General features: G+C 48.8%; 1 protein-coding gene across 1 annotated transcript in view; it reads right to left on the bottom strand.

The window, feature by feature from the left end:
• LOC144505666 (mast/stem cell growth factor receptor Kit-like) overlaps positions 1-27457 on the bottom strand; it is a 71852-nt gene that overhangs the window by 35785 nt on the left and 8610 nt on the right. The window contains exons 2-3 of the mRNA XM_078231822.1: positions 7967-8091; positions 3915-4074 (exon numbers count right to left, since the gene is read on the bottom strand). Of these exons, the coding sequence (XP_078087948.1) occupies positions 3915-4074; positions 7967-8091 (285 nt within the window). The remainder of the gene's footprint in view (positions 1-3914; positions 4075-7966; positions 8092-27457) is intronic.

The raw sequence follows: 27457 nt of genomic DNA on the forward strand, positions 1-27457 counted from the left end.
CCCAACCCTTACTCGAACACTAACCACAACTCTAACCCCAACACTAACTCAAACCCTAACCTGAACACAAACCATAACTCTAATCCTAACCCTAACCCTCTTCCCCTCATTCCACAACCCTCCCTTCCGCACCGCCCCCCCCCCCCCCCCCCCGACACGAGGGTACCCCCCATTTATCATCCTGCACGAGAAAAAACTGTAAGAAGTTTAACAACAACAGGTTAAAGTCCAACAGGTTTATTTGGTAGCAAAAGCCACAAGCTTTCGGAGCCTTAATCTCCTTCTTCAGGTGAGTGTCGTCTATATGGATTTCAGTAAGGCATTTGACAAAGTCCCACATGGCAGGTTGGTTAAAAAGATTAAGGCTCATGGGATACAAGGAGAAGTGGCTAGATGGGTGGAGAACTGGCTTGGCCATAGGAGACAGAGGGTAGCGGTCGAAGGGTCTTTTTCCGGCTGGAAGTCTGTGACCAGTGGTGTTCCGCAGGGCTCTGTACTGGGACCTCTGCTATTTGTGATATATATAAATGATTTGGAAGAAGGTGTAACTGGTGTAATCAGCAAGTTTGCGGATGACACGAAGATGGCTGGACTTGCAGGTAGCAATGAGCATTGTCGGGCAATACAGCAGGATATAGATAGGCTGGAAAATTGGGCGGAGATGTGGCAGATGGAATTTAATCCAGATAAATGCGAAGTGATGCATTTTGGAAGAAATAATGTAGGGAGGAGTTATACAATAAATGGCAGAACCATCAAAAGTATAGAAACACAGAGGGACTTAGGTGTGCAAGTCCACAAATCCTTGAAGGTGGCAACACAGGTGGAGAAGGTGGTGAAGAAGGCATATGGTATGCTTGCCTTTATAGGACGGGGTATAGAGTATAAAAGCTGGAGCCTGATGATGCAGTTGTATAGATCGCTGGTTAGGCCACATTTGGAGTACTGCGTACAGTTTTGGTCACCGCACTACCAGAAGGACGTGGAGGCATTAGAGAGAGTGCAGAGAAGGTTTACCAGGATGTTGCCTGGTATGGAGGGTCTTAGCTATGAGGAGAGATTGGATAAACTGGGGTTGTTCTCCCTGGAAAGACGGAGAATGAGGGGAGATCTAATAGAGGTGTACAAGATTATGAAGGGGATAGATAGGGTGAACGGTGGGAAGCTTTTTCCCAGATCAGAAGTGACGATCACGAGGGGTCACAGGCTCAAGGTGAGAGGGGCGAAGTATAACTCAGATATCAGAGGGATGTTTTTTACACAGAGGGTGGTGGGGGCCTGGAATGCACTGCCAAATAGGGTGGTGGAGGCAGACACGCTGACATCGTTTAAGACTTACCTGGATAGTCACATGAGCAGCCTGGGAATGGAGGGATACAAACGATTGGTCTAGTTGGACCAAGGAGCGGCACAGGCTTAGAGGGCCGAAGGGCCTGTTTCCTGTGCTGTACTGTTCTTTGTTCTTTGAGTGGGAATTCTGTTCACAAACAGGGCATATAAAGACACAAACTCAATTTACAGAATAATGGTTGGAATGCGAATACTTACAGCTAATCAAGTCTTAAAGGTACAAACAATGTGAGTGGAGAGAGCAATAAAACAGGTTAAAGAGATTTGTATTGTCTCCAGACAGGACAGCCAGTGAGACTCTGCAAGTCCAGGCAAGCTGTGGGGATTACAGATAGTGTGACATGAACCCAATATCCCGGTTGAGGCCGTCCTCATAGAAACATAGAAACCCTACAGCACAGAAAGAGGCCATTCGGCCCATCGAGTCTGCACCGACCACAATCCCACCCAGGCCCTACCCCCATATATTTTACCCACTAATCCCTTTAACCTACGCATCTCAGGACACTAAGGGCAATTTTAGCATGGCCAATCAACCTAACCCGCACATCTTTGGACTGTGGGAGGAAACCGGAGCACCCAGAGGAAACCCACGCAGACACGAGGAGAATGTGCAAACTCCACACAGACAGTGACCCAAGCCGGGAATCGAACCCAGGTCCCTGGAGCTGTGAAGCAGCAGTGCTAACCACTGTGCTACCGTGCCGCCCTCGTGACCAGCATTTGGCCTCTGATATTCGGGTAAGCATTCTCCAAGGTGGCCTTCATGACACACGACGGCGCAGAGTCGCTGAGCAGAAACTGATAGCCAAGTTCCGCACACATGAGGATGGCCTCAACCGGGATATTGGGTTCATGTCACACTATCTGTAATCCCCACAGCTTGCCTGGACTTGCAGAGTCCCACTGGCTGTCCTGTCTGGAGACAATACACATCTCTTTAACCTGTCTTAATGCCCTCTCCACTCACATTGTTTGTACCTTTAAGATTTGATTAGCTGTAAGTATTCGCATTCCAACCATTATTCTGCAAATTGAGTTTGTGTCTTTATATGCCCTGTTTGTGAACAGAATTCCCACTCACCTGAAGAAGGAGCTTAAGGCTCTGAAAGCTTGTGGCTTTTGCTACCAAATAAACCTGTTGGACTTTAACCTGGTGTTGTTAAACTTCTTACTGTGTTTATCCCAGTCCAACGCCGGCATCTCCACATTGAGAAAAAATTAACAGGGGTAAAAATATATTAAAAATGGAATGGCCAGGAGACAAGAAAACAATAAGCCAAAATATCAGGGCAAGGCATCACAGGAGACAGCAAGGGCTGGTCGTGAGCCAAAAGAAAAGTGGCAGAGCCTGAAGAAAAGGGGACATGTCCTCTCTCTGTCCGACCCCAAAAACTTAACACTAACCCAAACCCTAACCCCACCACTAACTACAACCTTAACCCCAACATTAACCCTAATCCAAACACTATCCACAATCCTAACTCCAACATTAAATCTAACCCAAACCTTAACCCCAACACTAACACTAACCCCAACACTAAACCCAATCCTAACTTCCACACTAAATTTAACCTTAACCCTAACCCCAACCCTAACCCCAACACTAACCCAAACCCTAACCCCAATTCCAAACCCAACACTAAATCCAACCATTTGGCCCATTGAGTTACTGGCAGCTCTTTGAATGAACTATTCAATTCATCCCACTGCCCTGTTATTTCCTCAAAGCCCTGCAAAGTTTCCTTTTCAAGTATTTATCTAATTGCCTTTTAAAAATATTATTGAATTAGCCCACACCGCCATTTCATGTAGTGTCAAAGAAATCCTAATATCTCACTGCCAGAAGCTGTCTCTTTGTATTTTTATTCATTCGTGGGACATGGGCGTCGCTGGCTGGCCAGCATTTATTGCCCATCCCTCATTGTCCAAGGGCAGTTGAGACTCAACCACATTGCTGTGACTCTGGAGTCACATGTAGGCCAGACCGGGTAAGGACGGCAGATTTCCTTCCCTAAAGGACGTTAGTGACCCAGATGGGTTTTTCTGACAATTGACAATGGGTTCATGGTCATCGGTAGATTCTTAATTCCAGGTTTTTTTAATTGAATTCAAGTTCCACCATCTACTGCGGTGGGATTCGAACCCAGGCCCCCAGAACATTAGCTGAGTTTCTGGATTAATAGTCTAGCGATAATACCACTAGGCCATCACCTCCCCTATCAACCCCTTTGGTACTTCAATTATCCTCTTGTCCTCTGATTTTCACCCATTCTGCTGCCAGATACAGTTTTGCGTGGACATGATGAAACCCCTTCCTAATTCTGAGAAACCCTTTTGGGATTTCCACCTGGCCACCTCTGCTCGAAGGAGAAAGATCCCAGTCCCTCCAGGTTACGGATGTCCCTCATCCACATTACCATTTCAGAGAGAGTGATTGGGGAGAAGAGTCAGATGACAGTGAGAGGGCTGGGACAAAGTACGTGCAGATTACAACAAGACCTCCCCCCTCCCCCCCCCCCGCCGCACCTACACAACCCAGCCTTCACGAACAAGGTCATTACCAACGACATGCAACCATGTCATGGCCGATCGTTCCTCTCCCTCTGTTTTCGCAACACAGGTGAAGTTTCCCGAATCATTCAGTTCCACAGCATCAATTTGCAGCGTTACCCGCACTGAGAACAAGTTGTCATAGGCTCGATGCTTATGAATATTTAAAGGCTGGAGGGAAAGCAAAAAAAACAACACATTGCAGTTAGTTGTGAAACCTTCACCGAGTTCATAAGGCAGGCAGAGAAACAGCATTCAGCCCATCAACCCAGCTCCTCTCACAGCCCATGGACACTCGATCCTATCATCAACTCTATAACCATTCAACTCATTCCAATTGAAGGAAATGGTGCAGCCAATGAGAGTTTCAACCCTTACGCTTTCCAGGAGCAGATTCAGGAGATGGGGTGATGATGGTGGGTGGGGAGATGGGAGGGGGGGGGGGGGCGGTGGTGGGTGGGGAGATGGGGGGGGATGGTGGGTGGGGAGATGGGGGGGGATGGGGGGTGGGGAGATGGGGGAGATGGTGGGTGGGGGAGATGGGGGGGATGGTGGGTGGGGAGATGGGGGGGAATGGGGTGTGGGGAGATGGGGGGATGGTGGGTGAGGGAGATGGGGGGGATGGTGGGTGGGGGGATGGGGAGATGGTGGGTGGGGGGATGGGGAGATGGTGGTCGGGGAGATGGGGGGGTGGTGGGTGGGGAGATGGGGGGGTGGTGGGTGGGGAGATGGGGGGGATGGTGGGTGGGGAGATGGGGGGATGGTGGGTGGGGGGATGGGGGGATGGTGGGTGGGGAGATGGGGGGGATGGTGGGTGGGGAGATGGGGGGGATGGTGGGTGGGGAGATGGGGGGGATGGGGGGTGGGGAGATGGGGGAGATGGTGGGTGGGGGAGATGGGGGGATGGTGGGTGGGGAGATGGGGGGGATGGGGGGTGGGGAGATGGGGGGATGGTGGGTGAGGGAGATGGGGGGATGGTGGGTGGGGGGATGGGGAGATGGTGGGTGGGGGGATGGGGAGATGGTGGGTGGGGAGATGGGGGGGATGGTGGGTGGGGAGATGGGGGGGATGGTGGGTGGGGGGATGGGGGGGATGGTGGGTGGGGAGATGGGGGGGATGGTGGGTGGGGAGATGGGGGGGATGGTGGGTGGGGGGGGATGGTGGGTGGGGAGATGGGGGGGATGGTGGGTGGGGGGATGGGGAGATGGTGGGTGGGGGAGATGGGGGGGATGGTGGGTGGGGAGATGGGGGGGATGGTGGGTGGGGGGGGGGATGGTGGGTGGGGGGATGGGGGGGATGGTGGGTGGGGGGATGGGGGGATGGTGGGTGGGGAGATGGGGGGGATGGTGGGTGGGGAGATGGGGGGGATGGTGGGTGGGGAGATGGGGGGGATGGGGGGTGGGGAGATGGGGGAGATGGTGGGTGGGGGAGATGGGGGGATGGTGGGTGGGGAGATGGGGGGGATGGGGGGTGGGGAGATGGGGGGATGGTGGGTGAGGGAGATGGGGGGATGGTGGGTGGGGGGATGGGGAGATGGTGGGTGGGGGGATGGGGAGATGGTGGGTGGGGAGATGGGGGGGATGGTGGGTGGGGAGATGGGGGGGATGGTGGGTGGGGGGATGGGGGGGATGGTGGGTGGGGAGATGGGGGGGATGGTGGGTGGGGAGATGGGGGGGATGGTGGGTGGGGGGGGATGGTGGGTGGGGAGATGGGGGGGATGGTGGGTGGGGGGATGGGGAGATGGTGGGTGGGGGAGATGGGGGGGATGGTGGGTGGGGAGATGGGGGGGATGGTGGGTGGGGGGGGGGATGGTGGGTGGGGGGATGGGGGGGATGGTGGGTGGGGGGATGTGGAGATGGTGGGTGGGGGGATGGGGGATGGTGGGTGGGGGGGGGATGGTGGGTGGGGGAGATGGGGGGATGGTGGGTGGGGGAGATGGGGGGGATGGTGGGTGGGGGAGATGGGGGGATGGTGGGAAGGCAGGGATGTGGTGGAGCAATTGGAAGATGGGACTTGATTGCAGTTTTCTGATTTGTGGAATCTGGGAAACATCTGTCCCAAACAGGATCCCCCAGAAATGGCCAGGGGGGCAGAGTTTTCCATCTTGTCGCTTTCACATGTGGAGCCCGAAGTTGTACTGTGCTGGGAACAATAACCTGACATCTGTTTGATCTGAATCAGCCAATCAGTATCAGAGGTCAGACTCACCTTCCAGTATAGGACGGTGGGTGGGGTTCTCAAGGCTGAAGGGGTAATAGGAAATCACACAGCATGGAAGGAGTTGCAGCCTGCCATTGCAGATAAGGGGGAGAGCGGGGACTTCCATCGTTAGTCACCCTCTCAACAACTTACAAAATAATCTGAGCTAAAACAATGGGTAACCCCTATATGGGGCACCCTGTTGGGTGTTGGGGGAGTGGCGGTTGAATGGGATGGAGGTGGGGGTGAGTGTAAGTGTTCACCCTCATCAATGTTGGAATGGACCTACCTTATATAAAGAACAAAGAACAAAGAAAATTACAGCACAGGCCCTCCAAGCCTGCACCAACCATGCTGCCCGACTGAACTAAAACCCCCCGACCCTCCGGGACCACGTCCCTCTATTCCCATCCTATTCATGTATATATATGAAGTTGATCTTTCTCTACACTCTCACTATGACTGTAACAATACATTCTGCACCCTCTCCTTCCATTCTCCCCTATGTACTCTATGAACGGTATGTTTTAAAAGTTTTAAAGTTTAAAGTTAAATTAACTTTAACTTTAAACTTTATACTTTTTTTATTTAAAAATAAGAAATCTTGGGCTTTAGGTCTTTCAGTTAATGACTGAGTTCTTGGATTTCTTTTTTACAAATTTTAAACTTTAAACTTCTCCCCTATGTACTCTATGAACGGTATGTTTTGCCTGTGTAGTGCACAAGAAACAATACTTTGCACTGTATCCCAATACAGGTGACAATAATAAATCAAATCAAATTTATATAAATGACATTGATGACTATGTGGGGGGATAGGATTAGTAAGTTTGTGAATGACACAAAGATTGGACGGGTGGTTAAAACTGAGGCGGAGTGTTTTAGGCTACAAGAAGATCTAGATGGAATGGTTAAATGGGCAGATAAATGGCAGATGGAATTTAACCCTGAAAAGTGTGAGGTGATACACTTTGGAAGGAGTAATTTGACAAGATAGTGCTCAATGAACGGTAAGACACTGGGAAGTTCTGTGGAACAAAGGGACCTTGGCGTATTTGTCCACAGATCTCTGAAGGCGGAAGGGCATGTTAGTAGGATGGTGAAAAAGGCACATGGGACACTTGCCTTTATCAATTGAGGCATCGATTACAAAAGCAAGGAAGTCATGTTGGAGTTGTATAGAACTTTGGTGAGGCCACAGTTAGAGCACTGTGTGCAGTTCTGGTCACCACATTATCGGAAGGATATGATTGTACTGGAGGGGGTGCAGAGGAGATTCACCAGGATGCTGCCTGGGATGGAACGTTTAAGTTATGAAGAGAGTTTGGATAGGCTTGAGTTGTTTTTATTGGAGCAGAGAACACCGAGGAGCGACCTGATTGAGGTGTACAAGATTGTGAGGGGCATGGACAGGGTGGAAAAGGAGCAGTTGCTCCCCTCAGTTGAAGGGTCAGTCGCAAGGGGACATAGGTTCAAGGTGAGGGGCAGGAGGTTTAGGGAGGATGTGAGGAAAAACGTTTTTACCCAGAGGGTGGTGACGGTCTGAAATGTGCTGCCTGGGAGGGTGATAGAGGCGGGTTGCCTCACATCCTTTAAAAAGTATCTGGATGAGCACTCGGCACATCATAACATTCAGGGCTATGGGCCAAGTGCTGGCAAGTGGGATTAGGTGGGAGTTCAGGTGTTTCTAATGTGTCGGCGCAGACTCGATGGGTTGAAGGGCCTCTTCTATGCTGTATGATTCTATGAAGTATTACAACGTACAATCAATCTATCTGGGGATTGGGTGGAATTGACTGGAAAACAAACTTCCAATAAAATAGAAATGCTGAAAGAAAACAAGTGTAATCCCTGACTAACTTACAGAGCCTTGTGGATGTAACCATTCCACAGATAGATCCATAGTTTGAGTCATTCCAGTGCAGGAGATGGAGAAGGGCTCGCCTTGCAATCGCACGTACTCCCGTGTGTCAAGTTGAAGGTGCAACTCTGAAAATGAACAGAGTTCCATTTAAAGATTGTCCATGGATTTCCCCGTCAAGCAAAAGATCCTTCTGTGGGAATGTCCCTCAGAACGAGGAGGGCACCTGCTGGAGTACAACCCAAGAGCCAGTGCTGGTGGAGCCTGTTTACACGGGCAGGCTGCTGCACTGCAGAAACCACCAGGAGACGCTCCCACTTTTACTGCCCTGCCATCGCGACTTAAACCCAGAGCTTTCGGTTCCGACGCAAAGAGAGACACTACCCACTGCGCCACAAAACCTCTTACAGCAAAGATTTATCAATCTAGTTATAATAAGGAAGCCAATGATGTGAAGATGACACTAAAATGGAAGAGAAAAGTTATGCACATAGTAAGATGTACTAAAAAGATTAGGATTATTGAAAGTTGGTAAGTCACCTGGCCTAGATGGAATGTAGGGATATGTGGATAGGGGCTGGGTGGGATTGTGGTCGGTGCAGACTCGATGGGCCGAATGGCCACTTTCTGCACTGTCGGATTCTATGATTCTATGATATCTATGTACCTTAGGAGGTTAAAAGCAGCAAGTGTAGAAATAACGGACGTCACAATCTTTCAATCCTCATTCGAGTAATGGCGGAGCCCTGGAGGGCTACTAACCTTATGCCACAATTCAAGATGGGAGAGAAGGATAAATCAGAAAAACTACAAGTTTAAGTTTAAGTTTATTTATTAGTGTCACAAATAGGCTTACATCCACACTGCAATGAAGTTACTGCGAAAATCCTCCAGTAGCCACACTCCGGCACCTGTTCGGGTACACTGAGGGAGAATTTAGCATGGCCAATAACCAGCATGTCTTTTGGACTGCGGGAGGAAACCGGAGCACCCAAAGGAAACCCACGCAGACACGGGGAGAACGTGCAGACTCCGCACAGACATTCACCCAAGAAGTTGGAGGGTGGTTGAACCCAAAGAGGAAATGGAAGGACCCCCCGACAGAATATAATCTTACCTTGGAGGAATAACCTGGAATACGAAGGAGAGTTAAAGTAAATTCCGAATGTCTGTGGATTAGTGCCAGGAAAAGTGAATGAAAAATTCTGTAAGGCTCTTGGGGGGGCAGGGGTTGGTGCGGGGGTGGGGGGGGGGGGGGGGGGGTGGCGGGGAAGTAAAAAGTAGAACTGAGTTTATAGCATGAGTTTAAAAGTGATAGCATTAAGTTATTGATACTTAATTTGTTTAATTTTGTTTGATACATAATAAAATTTGGTTTTATTTAAAAATAAGAAATCTTGGGGTATAGTTCTTTGAGTTAATTACTGAGTCCTTGGATTTCTTCCTGAAACATTAAAGATCCCTAACAGGATGATAACAAACTGGGGGCCTAGGTGGGATTTTGAAGCAGAAGACAAAGAAGGGTGTGATAGGATGTTCACTAAGATTTCAGCTAATATATAGACCCAGGCTGCACCCTGGTATGTGAAGGCAAGCTAATACTTTTTGAAATGTATGCTTCATTCGGAACAGTTTGCGTCTTCAAGGTCCGTGCTGAGGGCCAAATATTTTCCAGGACACCCAGAACAACCTTGGTCTTCTTCGAAATGTTCACCAGTGAATATTTCCCATCAACTGAGAGGGCAGCTGAAAACTCAATTTAATGACTCATCAGAAAGATGGCACCACTGACAGTGCAGCACCCACTACTGACCCTCTAACAGTGCGGCACTCCCTCAGCACTACCCCTCTGACAGTGCAGCCCTCCCTCAGTACTGACCCTCAGACAGTGCAGCACACCCTCAGTACTACCCTCTGACAGTGCAGCACTCCCTCAGTACTGCCCCTCTGACAGTGGAGAACTCGCTCAGTGCTGACCTTCTGACAGTGCAGCACTCGCTCAGTACTGACCCTCTGACAGTGCAGCATTCCCTCAGTACTGACCCTCTGACAGTGCAGCACTCCCTCAGTACTGACCCTCTGACAGTGCAGCACCTGCTCAGTACTGACGCTCTGACAGTGCAGCACCTGCTCAGTACTGACCCTCTGACAGTGCAGCACTCCCTCAGTACTGCCCCTCTGACAGTGCAGCACCAGCTCAGTACTGCCCCTCTGAGAGTGCGTCACTTCCTCAGTACTGCCCCTCTGAAAGTGCAGCACTCCCTCCAAACTGACCCTCTGACAGTGCAGCACTCCCTCAGTACTGACCCTTTGACAGTGCAGCGCTCCCTCAGTACTGACCCTCTGACAGTGCAGCACTCCCTCAGTACTGACCCTCTGACAGTGCGGCACTCCCTCAGTACTGACCCTCTGACAGTGCAGCACTCCCTCAGTATTGACGCTCTGACAGTGCAGCATTCCCTCAGTACTGCCCCTCTGACAGTGCAGCACTCCCTCAGTACTGACCCTCTGACAGTGCAGCACTCCCTCAGTACTGACCCTCTGACAGTGCAGCATTCCCTCAGAACTGACCCTCTGACGGTGCAGCACCTGCTCAGTACTGCTCCTCTGACAGTGCAGCACTCCCTCAGTATTGACGCTCTGACAGTGCAGCACTCCCTCAGTACTGACCCTCTGACAGTGCAGCACTCCCTCAGTACTGACCCTCTGACAGTGCAGCACTCCCTCAGTACTGACCCTCTGACAGTGCAGCATTCCCTCAGAACTGACCCTCTGACGGTGCAGCACCTGCTCAGTACTGCTCCTCTGACAGTGCAGCACTCCCTCAGTATTGACGCTCTGACAGTGCAGCACTCCCTCAGTGCTGCCCTTCTGACAGTGCAGCACTCCCTCTAAACTGACCCTCTGACAGTGCAGCACTCCCTCAGTACTGAGCCTCTGACAGTGCAGCACTCCCTCAGTACTGACCCTCTGACAGTGCAACACTCCCTCATTACTGACCCTCTGACAGTGCAGCACTCCCTCAGTACTGCCCTTCTGTCAGTGCAGCACTCCCTCAGTACTGACCTTCTGACAGTGCAGCACCTGCTCAGTACTGACCCTCTGACAGTGCAGCACTCCCTCAGTACTGCCCCTCTGACAGTGCAGCACTCCCTCAGTACTGACCCTCTGACAGTGCAGCACTCGCTCAGTACTGACCTTCTGACAGTCCAGCACCTGCTCAGTACTGACCCTCTGAAAGTGCAGCACTCCCTCAGTACTGACCCTCTGACAGTGCAGCACTCCCTCAGTACTGACCCTCTGACAGTGCAGCACACCCTCAGTACTGCCCATCAGACAGTGCAGCACTCCCTCAGTACTGACCCTCTGACAGTGCAGCACACCCTCAGTACTGACCTTCTGACAGTGCAGCACTCCCTCAGTACTGACCCTCTGACAGTGTGGCACTCCCTCAGTCCTGTCCCTCTGACACTGCAGTACTCCCTCAGTACTGTCCCTTTGACAGTGCAGCACCCCCTCAGTTCAGCACAGTTCAGGGTGGCACGGTGGCACAGTGGTTAGTACTGTTGCCTCACAATGCCAAGGATCCAGGTTCAATTCCCGGCTTGGGTCACTATCTGTGAGGAGTCTGCACCTTCTCTCCATGTCTCCGTGGGTTTCCTCCGGGTGCTCCCGTTTCCTCGCAAAGACGTGCTGGTTAGGTGCATTGGCCATGCTAAATTCTCCCTCAGTGTACCCAAACAGGCACCAGAGTGTGGCGACTGGGGGATTTTCACAGTAACTTCATTGTAGTGTTAATGTAAGCCTACTTGTGACTAATAAATTAACTTTTCCCTCAGTACTGCCCCTCTCACAGTGAAGCACTCCCTCACTGCTGGCCCTGCAGAGGTGAGTTTGCCACCCATTAAGCCACGGCTGCTTGTCCGAGATTGCTCCACAGTGAGGGGCATCACAATTGCATCTGTTCCTGTCCCACCCAATCATCGCTGCTATTATTGCGGCACTGGATCAGGACTCGGAGCTGCAAACCTGCCAGATTTCTCTTGGTCAGTCGCAGTGTCACCAGTTCCACTCCCTCTTCCACTTCCCAGCATTTGCTGTTTGCATCAGTGATTTGATCGTAAAATGGGTTCATGAACTGCGGGAGTTTTGTTTCTGGGGATCTGTTCAGCAGATAATTCCTGCTCAAGATCAGCAGCACCACTGGAAGCGGTTGCTGCATTGCTCACGCTTCCCTACAGGTTCCGGGAACTATGGCAATAAAATACAGAGCGTGTGAAGCACTTTGCAATTGGACCACAGCCCCGTTCTAGGAACAGAAAGAGGTCATTCAGCCCATCAAACCTATCATAGGAACATCAGAAACAGGAGGAGGCCATTCAGCCCCTCTGGCCTAACATAAGAACATTAGAAAGAGGAGGAGGCCATTCAACCCCTCTAGCCTGTCATAGGAACATTAGAAAATATTGAGACAGTTACATGGGTGAGATGGATACAGAGAGATATGGGCCAAATGCAGGCAATTGGGACTTGCTTAGTGGTTAAAAAAGGGCGGCATGGACAAATTGAGCTGAAGAGCCTGTTTCCATGCTGTAAACCTCTATGACATACACACACACACACACACACAGACACACAAACAGATACACACAGACACGCACACACACATAAACACAAAGCCCATGCCATTCTCTATTGAATCAACCCTGAGTAGGAACTGAAAGTCATTGTGCCCAAGTGAACTGGAGATGTGTGAAAGTGCGGCAATAGTTGCAATCCAAATGAAAAGCCAGGAAGAAGCTGATGTTGTGACGAACATGAACCAGAAAGGCACATCTTTAAAAACTGTGCAATTTCAATTCTCATTTCTCAATCCCACTTCTCCTTCTGCGCTGCGATTTTGGGATTACATAACTCTCTCTCGGCCCACACACTGGCTGCTGTGTGATCACCACATCTGCTCCAGTCTGGGGGCCCCGAGTAGTTTAAAGATGAGAGGCTGTGTCGTGGGCAGCACAACTTCTCGGTTTTTATCTTTGCAACTTAAGCAGAATCTTGCAAGGACCCGGAAGTGGTTTGGTTTTGAGGGAAATAAGAAACTAAGTGAGCAGGGGAGGGGGGTGGGGGAGGCGGGGGGGGGGGGCGGGGGGGAAATGGCCCAGAATCGAGAGGCTGCTGTCCTGAGCCAGAACCAAGATAACCTGGGAAGATGCTTCACAATCATTAGAGAGATTAAACTGGGAGGGGATGGAATCTTTGGGAGATTCCTGCAAAAGCGTTACATTCCTGTGACTGGTTAAGAGTCTGAATGAAAATGTGACCAAACTTATTTGGCTCAAATCATACTCGATTCTTTAATATAAATTATTTTGTCCTTTCTCTCCTATTTGCCATTCACCAAGTCCCCGATAATTACAAGGCTCTGCATTTAATCTCGTTCATAATCACTCAAGGATCAGACGCTGATATCAAATGTCAGACGTTGAGGAATAATTAAATCCAGGATGTCATTAAAGAATGGATATCTAAACGGCAAGTGAGCGTCATGACTTAGTGCCATTCCCCTGCCTTTTCCCGGTACCACTGCACATTGTTTCGGTTCAAATGATCACCGTATGCCCTCTCGAATGCCACGATGGAAACTGCCTCCACCACACTTCCAGGCAGAACATTCCACTCCCCCACCACTCACGAGGTAAATTAAACGCTGAGTTCACTGGTAATATACAATAATGGGCCCTATGGAGATGGAAAAATGCATGACCCAGGTGAGACTGCACGGTGGGACAGTGGCTAGGCCTGCTGCCTCCCAGCACCAGGGACCTGGGTTTGATTCCCGGCTTGGGTCACTGTCTGTGTGGAGTCTGCACCTTCTCGCTGTGTCTATGTGGGTTTCCTCCGGGTGAACAAAGAACAAAGAACAATACAGCACAGGAACAGGCCCTTCGGCCCTCCAAGCCCACGCCGTTCCCCGGTCCAGGATTGAATCCTGAATCCAGGATCCCCGCCCAATTTTCCAGCCTATCTACATACTAATATCCTATCCACCGAGCTGTCCCTCACAGCTACGATGCTTTGTTCATCACAACCTAGTGATGAACCGGATGCTCCGGTTTCCTCCCACAGTCCGAAAGACGTGCTGGTTAGGTGCATTGGCCATGCTAAATTCTCCCTCAGTGTACCCGAACAGGCGCCGGAGTGTGGCGACTAGGAGATTTTCACAGTAACTTCATTGCAGTGTTAATGTAAGCCTACTTGTAAACTAATAAATAAACTTTAATGGGTGGCATGGTGGCACGGTGGTTAGCACTGCTGCATCAGTGGTTGGTAAACTGATGGAGAAGATCCTGAGGGACAGGATATATGAGCATTTAGAGAGGTTTAGTATGCTCAAGAATACTCAGCATGGCTTTGTCAAAGGCAGATCATGTCTTACGATCCTAGTGGAGTTCTTCAAAAATGTGACTAAATACATTGACGAAGGGAAAGCGGTAGATGTGGTTTATATGGATTTTAGCAAGGCGTTCGATAAGGTCCCCCATGCAAGGCTTCTAGAAAAAGTGAGAGGGCATTGGATCCAAGGGGCTGCTGCCCGGTGGATCCAGAACTGGCTTGCCCAAAGGAGGCAGAGAGTGGGTATAGATGGGTCTTTTTCTAATTGGAGGTCGGTCACCAGTGGTGTGCCCCAGGGATCTGTTCTGGGACCCTTGCTGTTTGTCATTTTCATAAATGACCTGGATGAGGAAGCGGAGGGATGGGTTGGTAAGTTTGCCGACGACACGGTAGCGCAGTGGTTAGCACTGCTGCTTCACAGCTCCAGGGTCCTGGGTTCGATTCCCGGCTCGGGTCACTGTCCCTGTGTGGAGTTTGCACATTCTCCTCGTGTCAGCGTGGGTTTCCTCCGGGTGCTCCGGTTTCCTCCCACACTCCAAAGATGTGCGGGTTAGGTTGATTGGCCAGGTTAAAAATTGCCCCTTAGAGTCCTGAGATGCGTAGGTTAGAGGGATTAGTGGGTAAAATATGTGGGGGTAGGGCCTGGGTGGGATTGTGGTCGGTGTAGACTCGATGGGCCGAATGGCCTCCTTCTGCACTGTAGGGTTTCTATGATTCTATGATTTCTATGACACGAAGGTTGGTGGGGTTGTGGATAGTCTGGAGGGATGTCAGAAGTTACAGAGGGACATAGATAGGATGCAAGACTGGGCGGACAAGTGGCAGATGGACTTCAACCCAGATAAATGCGTCGTGGTCCATTTTGGTAGGTCAAATGGGATGAAGGAGTACAATATAAAGGGAAAGACTCTTAGTACTGTAGAGGATCAGAAGGACCTTGGGGTCCGGGTCCATAGGACTCTAAAATCGGCCCCGCAGGTGGAGGAGGTGGTTAAGAAGGCGTACGGTGTGCTGGCCTTTATCAATCGAGGGATTGAGTTTAGGAGTCCGGGGATAATGATGCAGCTATATAAGACCCTCGTCAGACCCCACTTGGAGTACTGTGCTCAGTTCTGGTCGCCTCACTATAGGAAGGATGTGGAAAAGATTGAAAGGGTGCAGAGGAGATTTACAAGGATGTTGCCTGAATTGAGTGGCATGCCTTATGAGGATAGGCTGAGGGAGCTCGGTCTTTTCTCCTTGGAGAGACGAAGGATGAGAGGAGACCTAACAGAGGTGTATAAGATGTTGAGAGGCATAGATCGGGTGGACTCTCAGAGGCTTTTTCCCAGGGTGGAAATGGCTGCTACGAGAGGACACAGGTTTAAGGTGCTGGGGGGTAGGTACAGGGGAGATGTTCGGGGTAAGTTTTTCACACAGAGGGTGGTGGGCGAGTGGAATCGGCTGCCGTCAGTGGTGGTGGAGGCGAACTCAATATGGTCTTTTAAGAGACTCCTGGATAAGTACATGGAGCTTAATAGGATGGAGGGTTATAGGTAGGTCTAGAAGGTAGGGATGTGTTCAGCACAACTTGTGGGCCGAAGGGCCTGTTTGTGCTGTAGTTTTTCTATGTTTCTATCACAGCGCCAGGGACCCAGGTTCAATTCCTGGCCTGGGTCACCGTGCAGAGTCTACACATTCTCCCCGCGTCTGCTCTGGTTTTCGCCCACAGTCCGAAAGACGTGCTGATTAGGTGCATTGACCCGAACAGGCGCCGGAGTGTGGTGACTAGGGGATTTTCACAGTAACTTCATTGCAGTGTTAATGTAAGCCGACTTGTGACACTAATAAATAAATGTTAAAAAACTTAATCCTCAATACAGTAAAATAGTCTTTTTGGCTTTTTTCTTCTTTTCATGGGATGTGGGCATCGCTGGCAAGGGCATCATTATTGCCCATCCCTAATTGCCCTTGAACTGAGTGGCTTGCTGGAACGTTTCAGAGGGCAGTTAAGAATCAACAACATTGCTGTGGGTCTGGAGTCACATGTAGGCCAGACCAGATAAAGATGGCAGATTTCCTTCCCTAAAGGGATCTTAGTGAACCGGATAGGATTTTATAACAATTCACGATAGTTCCACAGTCACCATCACAGAACCTTGCTTTATTTTCCAGAGTTATTGAATTCATTTTAATTTCACGAGCTGCCGCAGTGGGATCTGAACCAGTGAGCCCACAGCATTAGCCTGGGCCTCTGGATTACTAATCCAGTGTCACAGAACATAGAAAAGCTACAGCACAAACAGGCCCTTCGGCCCGACAGGTTGCGCCGAACATGTCCCTACCTACTAGGCTTACCTATAACCCTCTATCTTACTAACTTCCATGAACTTATCCAAAAGTCTCTTAAAAGACCCTATCGAATCCGCCTCCACCACCACTACCGGCAGCCGATTCCACGCATCCACCATCCTCTGAGTGAAAAACTTACCCCTAACATCTCCTCTGTACCTACTCCCCAGCACCCTAAACCTGTGACCTCTTGTGGCAACCATTTCAGCCCTGGGTAAAAGCCTCTGAGAATCCACTCTATCAATACCTCTCAACATCTTATACACCTCTATCAGGTCACCTCTCATCCTTTGCCTCTCCAAGGAGAAAAGACCTAGCTCTCTCAACCTATCCTCATAAGGCATGCCACCTAATCCAGGCAACATCCTTGTAAATCTCCTCTGCACCCTTTCTATGGCTTCCACATCCTTTCTGTAATGAGGCGACCAGAACTGGGCACAGTACTCCAGGTGGGGTCTGACCAGGGTCCTATACAGCTGCAGCATTATCTCCCGATTTCTAAACTCAATTCCTCTATTGATGAAGGTCAGCATTCCATACGCCTTCTTAACCACAGCCTTTACCTGCGACGCTGCTTTGAGCATCCTATGAACCCGGACCCCAAGATCCTTCTGATCTTCGACACTGCCCAGCGTCTTACCCTTAATATTATATTCTTTCATCCTATTCGACCTGCCAAAATGAACCACCACACACTTATCTGGGTTGAAGTCCATCTGCCACTTCTCCGCCCAGTCTTGCATCTTATCTATGTCTCGTTGCAACTGCTGACATCCCTCTACACTATCCACAACACCACCAACCTTTGTGTCATCAGCAAACTTGCCAACCTATCCTTCCACTTCCTCATCCAGGTCATTTATAAAAATCACAAAGAGCAAGGGTCCCAGAACAGATCCCTGGGGCACTCCACTGGTGACCGACCTCCACTCTGAAAAAGACCCATCTACAACCACTCTTTGCCTTCTGTGGGCAAGCCAGTTCTGAATCCACAAAGCAATGTCCCCTTGTATCCCATGCCCCTTCACTTTCTCAATAAGCCTTGCATGGGGCACCTTATCAAACGCCTTGCTGAAATCCATATAAGCTACATCTACCGCTCTTCCCTCGTCTATGTGTCTAGTTACATCTTCAAAAAATTCAATTAGGCTTGTAAGGCATGATCTGCCTTGGACAAAACCGTGCTGGTTATTTCTGATCATAACCATTCTGTCAACACCACTGTGGGAGATAACATTGATATTCTGGGATTAATTGTAAAAACCATATTTAGTATGCCAAGAGCACCGGTTCTTAGTAATTTGAGAGGAATGGATTTCCCCTGCAATGCTAATTCCTGTTCTGATTTCTTGTTTCCATACTGAGGTGATGAGTGAATCTCTGTGATGTCAGTTTTCCAGCTAACATTTTCTGAGGAATTCAGTTGAGCGGTTTTTGAAATGGACATGCTATAGTTGTTGCATCAGTTTATTCAGTTACTGTTCCGCTGTTAAATGATTGGTACATTTTTCCACTTCTGTGTAATTAGAGCCAAAATTTTCTCCTCTGCTGCAAAACACGCCACCAGGGTGGTGGGAGGGAGACAGTAGAATCCCAACCTAGGTTTTAATCAACAACCCCTACTGCTTGTGTTCATCTGTTAACATAACAATCTGATAGTGTGGCATTCCTCAGCGCAAGCCTGAATGTTGTCCAAGTCTTGCTGCATTTGGACATGGACTGCTTCAGTCGCGAATAGCGCTGAACATTGTGCAATCAACAGCAAACATCCACGCTTCCGACTATAATGATTTCAATCAGGCCATTGAGGTCGGCCTATTGGAATATGAACTCCCTGATTAAGGAGTCCATTGATGGGCCAATCAGGGAGTCTTTTCCTTGTATTTATCTGGGAGTGTCAGTTCCTCTGGCGCTCCCGAAGGTAGACGGCTGACTGATAGCACTCTGTGTACAGCTGTTGGAATTGTAAATAAAGCGATTTTGGTGAAGGGACCTTGCCTCCAAAGACTTATTGCACTGACCTTCTGATGGAAGGAAGGTCATTGATGAAGCAGCTGAAGATGTTTGGGCCTAGGGCACGACCCTGAGGAACTCCTGCAGTGATGTCCCGGGATGCAAGGACTGATTAGGGACTGTCAGCATGGCTTTGTGAGTGGAAAATCATGTCTCACAAATTTAATTGAGTTTTTGAAGGGGTAACCAAGAAGGTAGATGAGGGCAGTGCAGTTGATGTTGTCTACATGGACTTTAGGAAGGCCTTTGACAAGGTACCGCATGGTAGGTTGTTGCATAAAGTTAAATCTCACGGGATCCAGGGTGAGGTATCGAAATGGATACAAAATGGCTTCTTGACAGAAGCCAGAGGGTGGTTGTGGAGAGTAGTTTTTCAAACTGGAAGCCTGTGACCAGCGGTGTGCCTCAGGGATCAGTGCTGGGCCCACTGTTATTTGTCATTTATATTAATGATTTGGATGAGAATATAGGGCGCATGGTTAGTAAGTTTGCAGATGACACCAAGATTGGTGGCATGGTGGACAGCGAGGAAGGTTATCTTCAATTGCAGCAGGATCTTGATCAATTGGACCAGTGGGCTGACGAATGGCAGATGGAGTTTAATTTAGACAAATGCGAGGTAATGCATTTTGGTAGATTGAACCAGGGCTGGACTTACTCAGTTAATGGTAGGGTGTTGGGGAGAGTTACAGAACAAAGAGATCTAGGGGTACATTTTCGTAGCTCCTTGAAAGTGGAGTCACAAGTGGACAGAGTGGTGAAGAAGGCATTCGGCATGCTTGATTTCATCGGTCAGAACATTGAATACAGGAGTTGGTAAGGCCACACTTGGAATACTGTGTGCAATTCTGATCACCCTATTATAGAAAGGATATTATTAAACTAGAAAGAGTGCAGAAAAGATTTACTAAGATGCTACCGGGACTTGATGGATTGAGTTATAAGGAGAGGCTGAATAGACTGGGACTTTTTTCTCTGGAGCGTAGGAGGCTGAGGGGTGACCTTATAGAGGTCTATAAAATAATGAGGGGCATAGACAAGGTAGATAGTCAATATCTTTTCCCAAAGGTAGGGGAGTCTAAAACTAGAGGGCATAGGTTTAAGGTGAGAGGGGAGAGATACAAAAGTGTCCAGAGGGGCAATTTTTTCACACAGAGGGTGGTGAGTGTCTGGAACAAGCTGCCAGAGTTAGTAGTAGAGGCGGGTACAATTTTATCTTTTAAAAAGCATTTAGACAGTTACATGGGTACGATGGGTATAGAGGGATATGGGCCAAATGTGGGCAATTGGGATTAGCCTAGGGGTTTAAAAAAAAAGAGCGGCATGGACAAGTTGGGCCGAATGGCCTGTTTCCATGCTGTAAACCTCTATGACTCTATGACTGAAATGATTGACCTCCAACCACCACAACTGTCGACCTTTGTGCCCGACACAACTCCAACCAGCTTCATACTCATGTTTTGAGAACAAAATCAGGAAAGTTATGGGGGCAGGGGACAGTGGGCACGTGCCAGGCAAGCTACCCACCAAAATTAACATGCTTCCCATCTTCAAGCCCATGGTGAGGGAGCTCAAAGCAACCCCGTGTATGTAAACAGTCCTTGGTCACAAGGTAGTTGCAGGCTGTCACCAGTAGTTGACACTCTGGTATGGTTTTCGGAAGTTTCCCTCTCTTCTCTGCCACCAGGTTACTTTGAAAATATCTGCCTGCTCCTGAATACCATTTACTTGCTCAGTGAAAGTCTTGTGTCTCAGATGGTAGACCCCCTGCCTCTGAACCAGAAGTTCCAGGTTCAAGTCCCCCTCCAGGACTCGTTGGCTGTGGAAGGAGTGTACACGACCTGGTTCAACAGGTTAATTATCAGCCTGCTATCCCACTGTTCCCCAAAGAGAAAATATTGAGTGCAAAGATATAAAATAAACTTTCACAATCTAATAGGATGCTTAGAAATCATAGAAATCCTACAGTGCAGAAGGAGGCCATTCGGCCCATCGAGTCTGCACCGACCACAATCCCACCCAGGCCCTACCCCCACATATTTTACCCGCTAATCCCTCTAACCTACGCATCCCAGGACTCTAAGGGGCAATTTTTTTTTTTACCTGGCCAATCAACCTAACCCGCACATCTTTGGACTGTGGGAGGAAACCGGAGCACCCAGAGGAAACCCACGCAGACACGAGGAGAATGTGCAAACTCCGCACAGACAGTGACCCGAGCCGGGAATCGAACCCGGGACCCTGGAGCTGTGAAGCAGCAGTGCTAACCACTGTGCTTGTCGTATGAGGATCGGTTCAGGACTTTGGGTCTGTACTCGTTGGAGTTTAGAAGGATGAGGGGGGATCTTATTGAAACTTACAGGATACAGCGAGGCGTGGATAGAGTGGACATGGAGAGGATGTTTCCACTATTAGGAAAAATTAGAACCAGAGGGCACAACCTCAGGCTAAAGGGACAATCCTTTAAAACAGAGATGAGGAGGAATTTCTTTAGCCAGAGAGTGGTGAATCTGTGGAACTCTTTGCCGCAGAAGGCTGTGGAGGCCAGGTCATTGCGTGTCTTTAAGACAGAGATAGATAGGTTCTCGATTAATAAGGGGATCAGTGGTTGTGGGGAAAAGGCAGGAGAATGGAGATGAGAAAAATATTAGCCATGTTTGAATGGCGAAGCAGACTCGATGGGCTGATTGGCCTAATTCTGCTCCTATGTCTTATCGTCTTATGGTCTTAGGAGAGTACCAGAACCACATACACCATGAGAAAAATACGGCAGTAAGATAGAAATCGGATAAGTGATTATTAATTATAATCAAACATCTTTTCCTGCACTGTAAAATAAGATTTTTCAACTTGCTTTAATTTTAAAACACAATCTGATCAGAAAGTGAGAGAGTGAGAAAGCTCAGGTGGTTAGGGGCTGTAAAAGACTGGGCCTTGTGATTGGGGACTCCACAATTAAGGGGACAGATAGGAGGGTCGGAACTAAAGGTAGGGACTCAGGGTTGGTGTGTTGCCTACCAGGGGCTGGGGTCCGGGATGTGTCTGACAGGGTATTCAGGACTCTTAGGGGGGAGGGAGATAAACCACAAGTTATTGTACATGTGGGGACACACGACATAGGGAGGATAGGGGAAGGGGATATTAGGCAGGGATTTATGGAGTTGGGGTGGAAACTAAAGGCCAAGACTGACAGAGTGGTTATCTCTGGACTCTTGCCTGTACCACGGGATAGTTTAGAGAGGAATAGGGAGAGGGAAGGTTTGAATTCATGGCTGAGGGGATGGTGCAGGAGGGAGGGGTTCAGGTACTTAAGCAATTGGGGCTCGTACTGGGGAAGGTGTGACCTCTATGAGAAGGATGGTCTACACCTTAATCAGAAGGGGACCAATATCCTGGGGGGTAAATTTGCTAAGGCCATGCAGGGAGGTTTAAACTGATTCGGGGGGGGGGAGGGATCCTGAGTAGTGGGGCTGAAAGTGAGGGATGCATGGATGGGGACTGCAATGCACGGCATTGCAGAGGTGGGGTGGAGCAGGGTTTGAAATGTGTATACTTCAATGCCAGGAGTATTCGCAATAAAGTGGGTGAACTTGCAGCGTGGATCAGTACCTGGGACTTCGATGTTGTGGCTATTTCAGAGACATGGATAGAGCAGGGGCAGGAATGGATGCTGCAGGTCCCGGGGTTCAAATGTTTTAGTCGAAGTAGGGAAGGAGGTAGAAGAGGGGGAGGGGTAGCATTATTGGTCAGAGATTGTATCACAGTGTCAGAGAGGAGGTTTGATGAGGACTTATCTGTTGAGGTAGTATGGGCGGAGATTAGAAATAGGAGAGGAGAGGTCACCCTGTTGGGAGTCTTTTATAGACCTCCTAAAAGTTCTAGAGAGGTTGAGGAAAGGATTGCGGAGTCAATCCTGCTTAGGAGTGAAAGTAATAGGGCAATTGTTATGGGGGATTTTAACTTGACTAATATTGACTGGAATTGTTATAGCTCTAGCTCGTTAGAGGGGTCAGTTTTTGTTCAAAGCGTGCAGGAAGGTTTTTTGACTCAGTATGTAGACAGGCCAACTAGAGGTGAGGCTATATTGGATCTGGTGCTGGGAAATGAGCCAGACCAGGTGCTAGACTTGGAAGTTGGTGTGCATTTTGGTGATAGTGACCACAATTCGGTTACGTTCACCTTAGTGATGGAAAGGGATAGGCATGAACCTCGGGCCAGTGGTTTTAGCTGGGGGAAGGGTAATTATGAGGCTATTAGGAGAGAATTAGGAAACATAGGTTGGACTAGGAGATTACAGGGACTGGGAACATCTGACATGTGGAGTTTTTTCAAGGAGCAGCTACTGCGAGTCTGTGATAGGTATGTCCCTGTCAGGCAAGGAGGAATTGGTAGGGCTAGGGAACCGTGGTGCACCAAAAAAGTTTCTTTGTTGGTTAAAAAGAAAAAGGAGGCTTATGTTCGGATGAGACGTGAGCACTCGGGTAGTGCACTAGAAAGCTTTAGATTGGCTAAGAGGGAGTTGAAGAGCGAGCTTAGAAGGGCTAAAAGGGGACATGAGAAGACTTTGGCGGATAGGGTTAAAGAGAATCCTAAGGCGTTCTATAGGTATGTCAAGAACAGAAGGTTGGTTAGGGCAAGTTTAGGGCCAGTTATAGATGGCAGAGGGAAGTTATGTGTGGAACCGGAGGAGATTGGTGAAGCATTGAACCAATATTTCTCTTCGGTGTTCACGCAAGGGGACATGAATATAGCTGAGGAGGACACTGGGTTGCAAGGGAGTAGAATAGACAGTATTACAGTTGATAAGGAGGATGTGCAGGATATTCTGGAGGGTCTGAAAATAGATAAATCCCCTGGTCCGGATGGGATTTATCCAAGGATTCTCTGGGAGGCAAGAGAAGTGATTGCAGAGCCTCTGGCTCTGATCTTCAGGTCGTCGTTGGCCTCTGGTATAGTACCAGAAGATTGGAGGTTAGCGAATGTTGTCCCATTGTTTAAGAAGGGGAACAGAGACTTCCCCGGGAATTATAGACCGGTGAGTCTCACTTCTGTTGTCGGCAAGATGTTGGAAAAAATTATAAGGGATAGGATTTATAGTTATTTGGAGAGTAATGAATTGATAGGTGATAGTCAGCATGGTTTTGTGGCAGGTAGGTCGTGCCTTACTAACCTTATTGAGTTTTTTGAGAAAGTGACCAAGGAGGTGGATGGGGGCAAGGCAGTGGACGTGGTATATATGGATTTTAGTAAGGCGTTTGATAAGGTTCACCATGGTAGGCTTCTGCAGAAAATGCAGATGTATGGGATTGGGGGTGATCTAGGAAATTGGATCAGGAATTGGCTAGCGGATAGGAAACAGAGGGTGGTGGTTGATAGTAAATATTCATCATGGAGTGCGGTTACAAGTGGTGTACCTCAGGGATCTGTTTTGGGGCCACTGCTGTTTGTAATATTTATTAATGATCTGGATGAGGGTATAGTTGGGTGGATTAGCAAATTTGCTGATGACACCAAAGTCGGTGGTGTGGTAGACAGTGAGGAAGGGTGTCGTAGTTTGCAGGAAGACTTAGACAGGTTGCAAAGTTGGGCCGAGAGGTGGCGGATGGAGTTTAATGCGGAGAAGTGTGAGGTAATTCACTTTGGTAGGAATAACAGATGTGTTGAGTATAGGGCTAACGGGAGGACTTTGAATAGTGTGGAGGAGCAGAGGGATCTAGGTGTATGTGTGCATAGATCCCTGAAAGTTGGGAATCAAGTAGATAAGGTTGTTAAGAAGGCATATGGTGTCTTGGCGTTTATTGGTAGGGGGATTGAATTTAGGAGTCGTAGCGTTATGTTGCAACTGTACACAACTCTGGTGCGGCCGCACTTGGAGTACTGTGTGCAGTTCTGGTCCCCACATTACAGGAAGGATGTGGAGGCTTTGGAGAGGGTGCAGAGGAGGTTTACCAGGATGTTGCCTGGTATGGAGGGGAGATCCTATGAGGAGAGGCTGAGGGATTTGGGATTGTTTTCGCTGGAAAGGCGGCGGCTAAGAGGGGATCTTATTGAAACATATAAGATGATTAGAGGTTTAGATAGGGTGGATAGTGATAGCCTTTTTCCTCTGATGGAGAAATCCAGCACGAGGGGGCATGGCTTTAAATTGAGGGGGGGTAGTTATAGAACCGATGTCAGGGGTAGGTTCTTTACCCAGAGGGTGGTGAGGGATTGGAATGCCCTGCCAGCATCAGTTGTAAATGCGCCTAGTTTGGGGGCGTTTAAGAGATCCGTAGATAGGTTCATGGACGAAAAGAAATTGGTTTAGGTTGGAGGGTCACAGTTTTTTTTTAACTGGTCGGTGCAACATCGTGGGCCGAAGGGCCTGTTCTGCGCTGTAATGTTCTATGTTCTATGTTCTATGAAAGTGAAAGCTGTAACTGGGTAAATATAAACAACAACCTCTGATTCTCACTTCCATTTTTATCTAACTCAGAGACAACTGAAAAAGTCTACAATATGCTAGCAGTTAGTAAACGAGGTTACCAGTCCACTCACGCAATGTGAGGAAAGTTAGTGCTGAGGAAATGATTATATATGGCCATAGGGCCCAATCAGAACAAGAAAATGTTCAACTTCCAATCCCTCTGATCTCAGGGAGGCGATGGCCTAGTGGTATTATCGCTAGACTATTAATCCAGAAACTCAGCTAATGTTCTGGGGACCCAGGTTCAAATCCTATGACAGCAGATGGTGGAATTTGAATTCAATAAAATATGTTTGGAATTGAGATAAAGGGCTCATTGGGTGGGTAACGGAAGGGGTCATGACACGGTGGATAGCACTGCTGCCTCACAGTGCCAGGGGTCAGGGTTCGATTTCCTGGCTTGGGTCACTGTCTGTGCGGAGTCTGGACGTTCTCTACATGTCTGTGTGGGTTTGCTCCGGTTTCTTCCCACAGTCCAAAGATGTGCTGGTTAGGTGCATTGGCAATGCTCAATTGCCCCTAAGCCAGCATTTATTGCCCATTCATAGTTGCTTGAGGGCAGTTGAGTGTCAACAACATTGCCATAGCTCTGGAGTCACATGTAGGTCAGACCAGATAAGGGCGGCAGATTTCCTTCCCTAAAGGACATTTGTGAACCAGATGTGTTTTACCGACAATTGACAATGGCTCCATGGTCATCAGTAGAATCATGGGTAAATATGTGGGGTTATGGGGATAGAGCCTGGGTGGGATCGCTGTCAGTGCAGACACTTTTTAAAGCTTATTTATTAGTGACAAGTAAGGTTTGCATTAACACTGCAATGAAATTACTGTGAAATTCCCCTGGTCACCACACTCCAGTGCCTGTTTGGGTCAATGCACCCTAACCAGCATATCTTTCAGACTGTGGGAGGAAACCAGAGCACCCGGAGGAAACTCACGCAGACATGGGGAGAACGTGCAAACTCCACACAGACAGTCACCCAAGCCAGGAATCGAACCCGGGTCCCTGGCTCTCTGAGTTAGCAGTGCTAACCACTGTGCCAATCGATGGGCCGAATGACCTCCTTCTGCACTGTAGGGATTCCATGATTCTACTGATGACCATGAAATCATTGTCAATTGTCGGAAAAACCCATCTGGTTCACGAATGTCCTTTAGGGAAGGAAATCTGTTGTCCTTATCCGGTCTGGCCTAATGTGACTCAATAGCCACAGCAATGTGGTTGACTCCCAACTGCCGTCAGGCAACTATGAATGGGCAATAAATGCTGGCCACCTAGTGATGCCTATGTCCCTCAAGTGAATAAAAATAACACTTTGTGCCTTTCCCTGTAGCATTGTAATTATTAGCAATTATTGACCCAGGACGTTCAAGACCACAATTCAGGAAATGCCAGTATTCTTTCTAGCAATGACTTAGGGAAAGAGGGTCTGGTCTCATGGAGAGGGAGAGACAAAGAGATGATTGGTATTATAATGGGCTCCGCTGAGAATGAATCAGGGTGAGTTTGCATGATTCAATCCTTCCTGTCCAACAGAAACATCTGAAATGAAGGAAATGTGACATCAATAAAGTGTACAATCTGAGTCACCACATCATGGAAGGGAGAAGTTATGGAATCAGAGAGCGCAGAAAAGGCTCCTCGGCCCATCGAGTCTGCACCGACAATAACTACCACGGAAGTCACGCTAATCCCATTTTCCTGCACTTGTCCTATATCCTTGAATGTTATGATATTTCAAGTGCTCAGCCAAACATTTTTTAATGGTTGTAAGGTTTCCGGCCTCCACTACCTTCCCAGGCAGTGCATTCCAAATTCCCACCACCCTCTGAGTGATTTTTTTTCTCAAATCGCCTCTGAATCTCCTGCCCCTCACCCTGACACTATGCCCCCTTGTGATTGACCCCTCAAACAAGGGGTTAACAAGCTGCTTGCTATTCACCTTGTCCAAACCACTCATAATCTTATAAACCTCAATCATGTCCTCCCTCAGCCTTCTCTGCTCTAAAGAAAACAATCCAAGCCCTATCCAGTCTCTCCTTATAGCTCAAATGCTCCATTCCAGGCAACATCCTGGTGAATCTCCTCTATCCCCCCTCGAGTGCAATCACATCCTCCCTATAGTGAGGTTACCATAACGGCACACAGTACTCCAGCTGTGTCCTAACCAATGCTCTGTACAACTCCAACATTACTCCCTTGCTCTTATACTCTATGCCACTACAGTGCAGCACTCCCTCAGTACTGACCCTCAGACAGTGCAGCACTCCCTCAGTACTGACCCTCT

Source organism: Mustelus asterias, chromosome 16 (assembly GCF_964213995.1).
Source record: "Mustelus asterias chromosome 16, sMusAst1.hap1.1, whole genome shotgun sequence".
Lineage (NCBI taxonomy): Eukaryota > Metazoa > Chordata > Chondrichthyes > Carcharhiniformes > Triakidae > Mustelus > Mustelus asterias.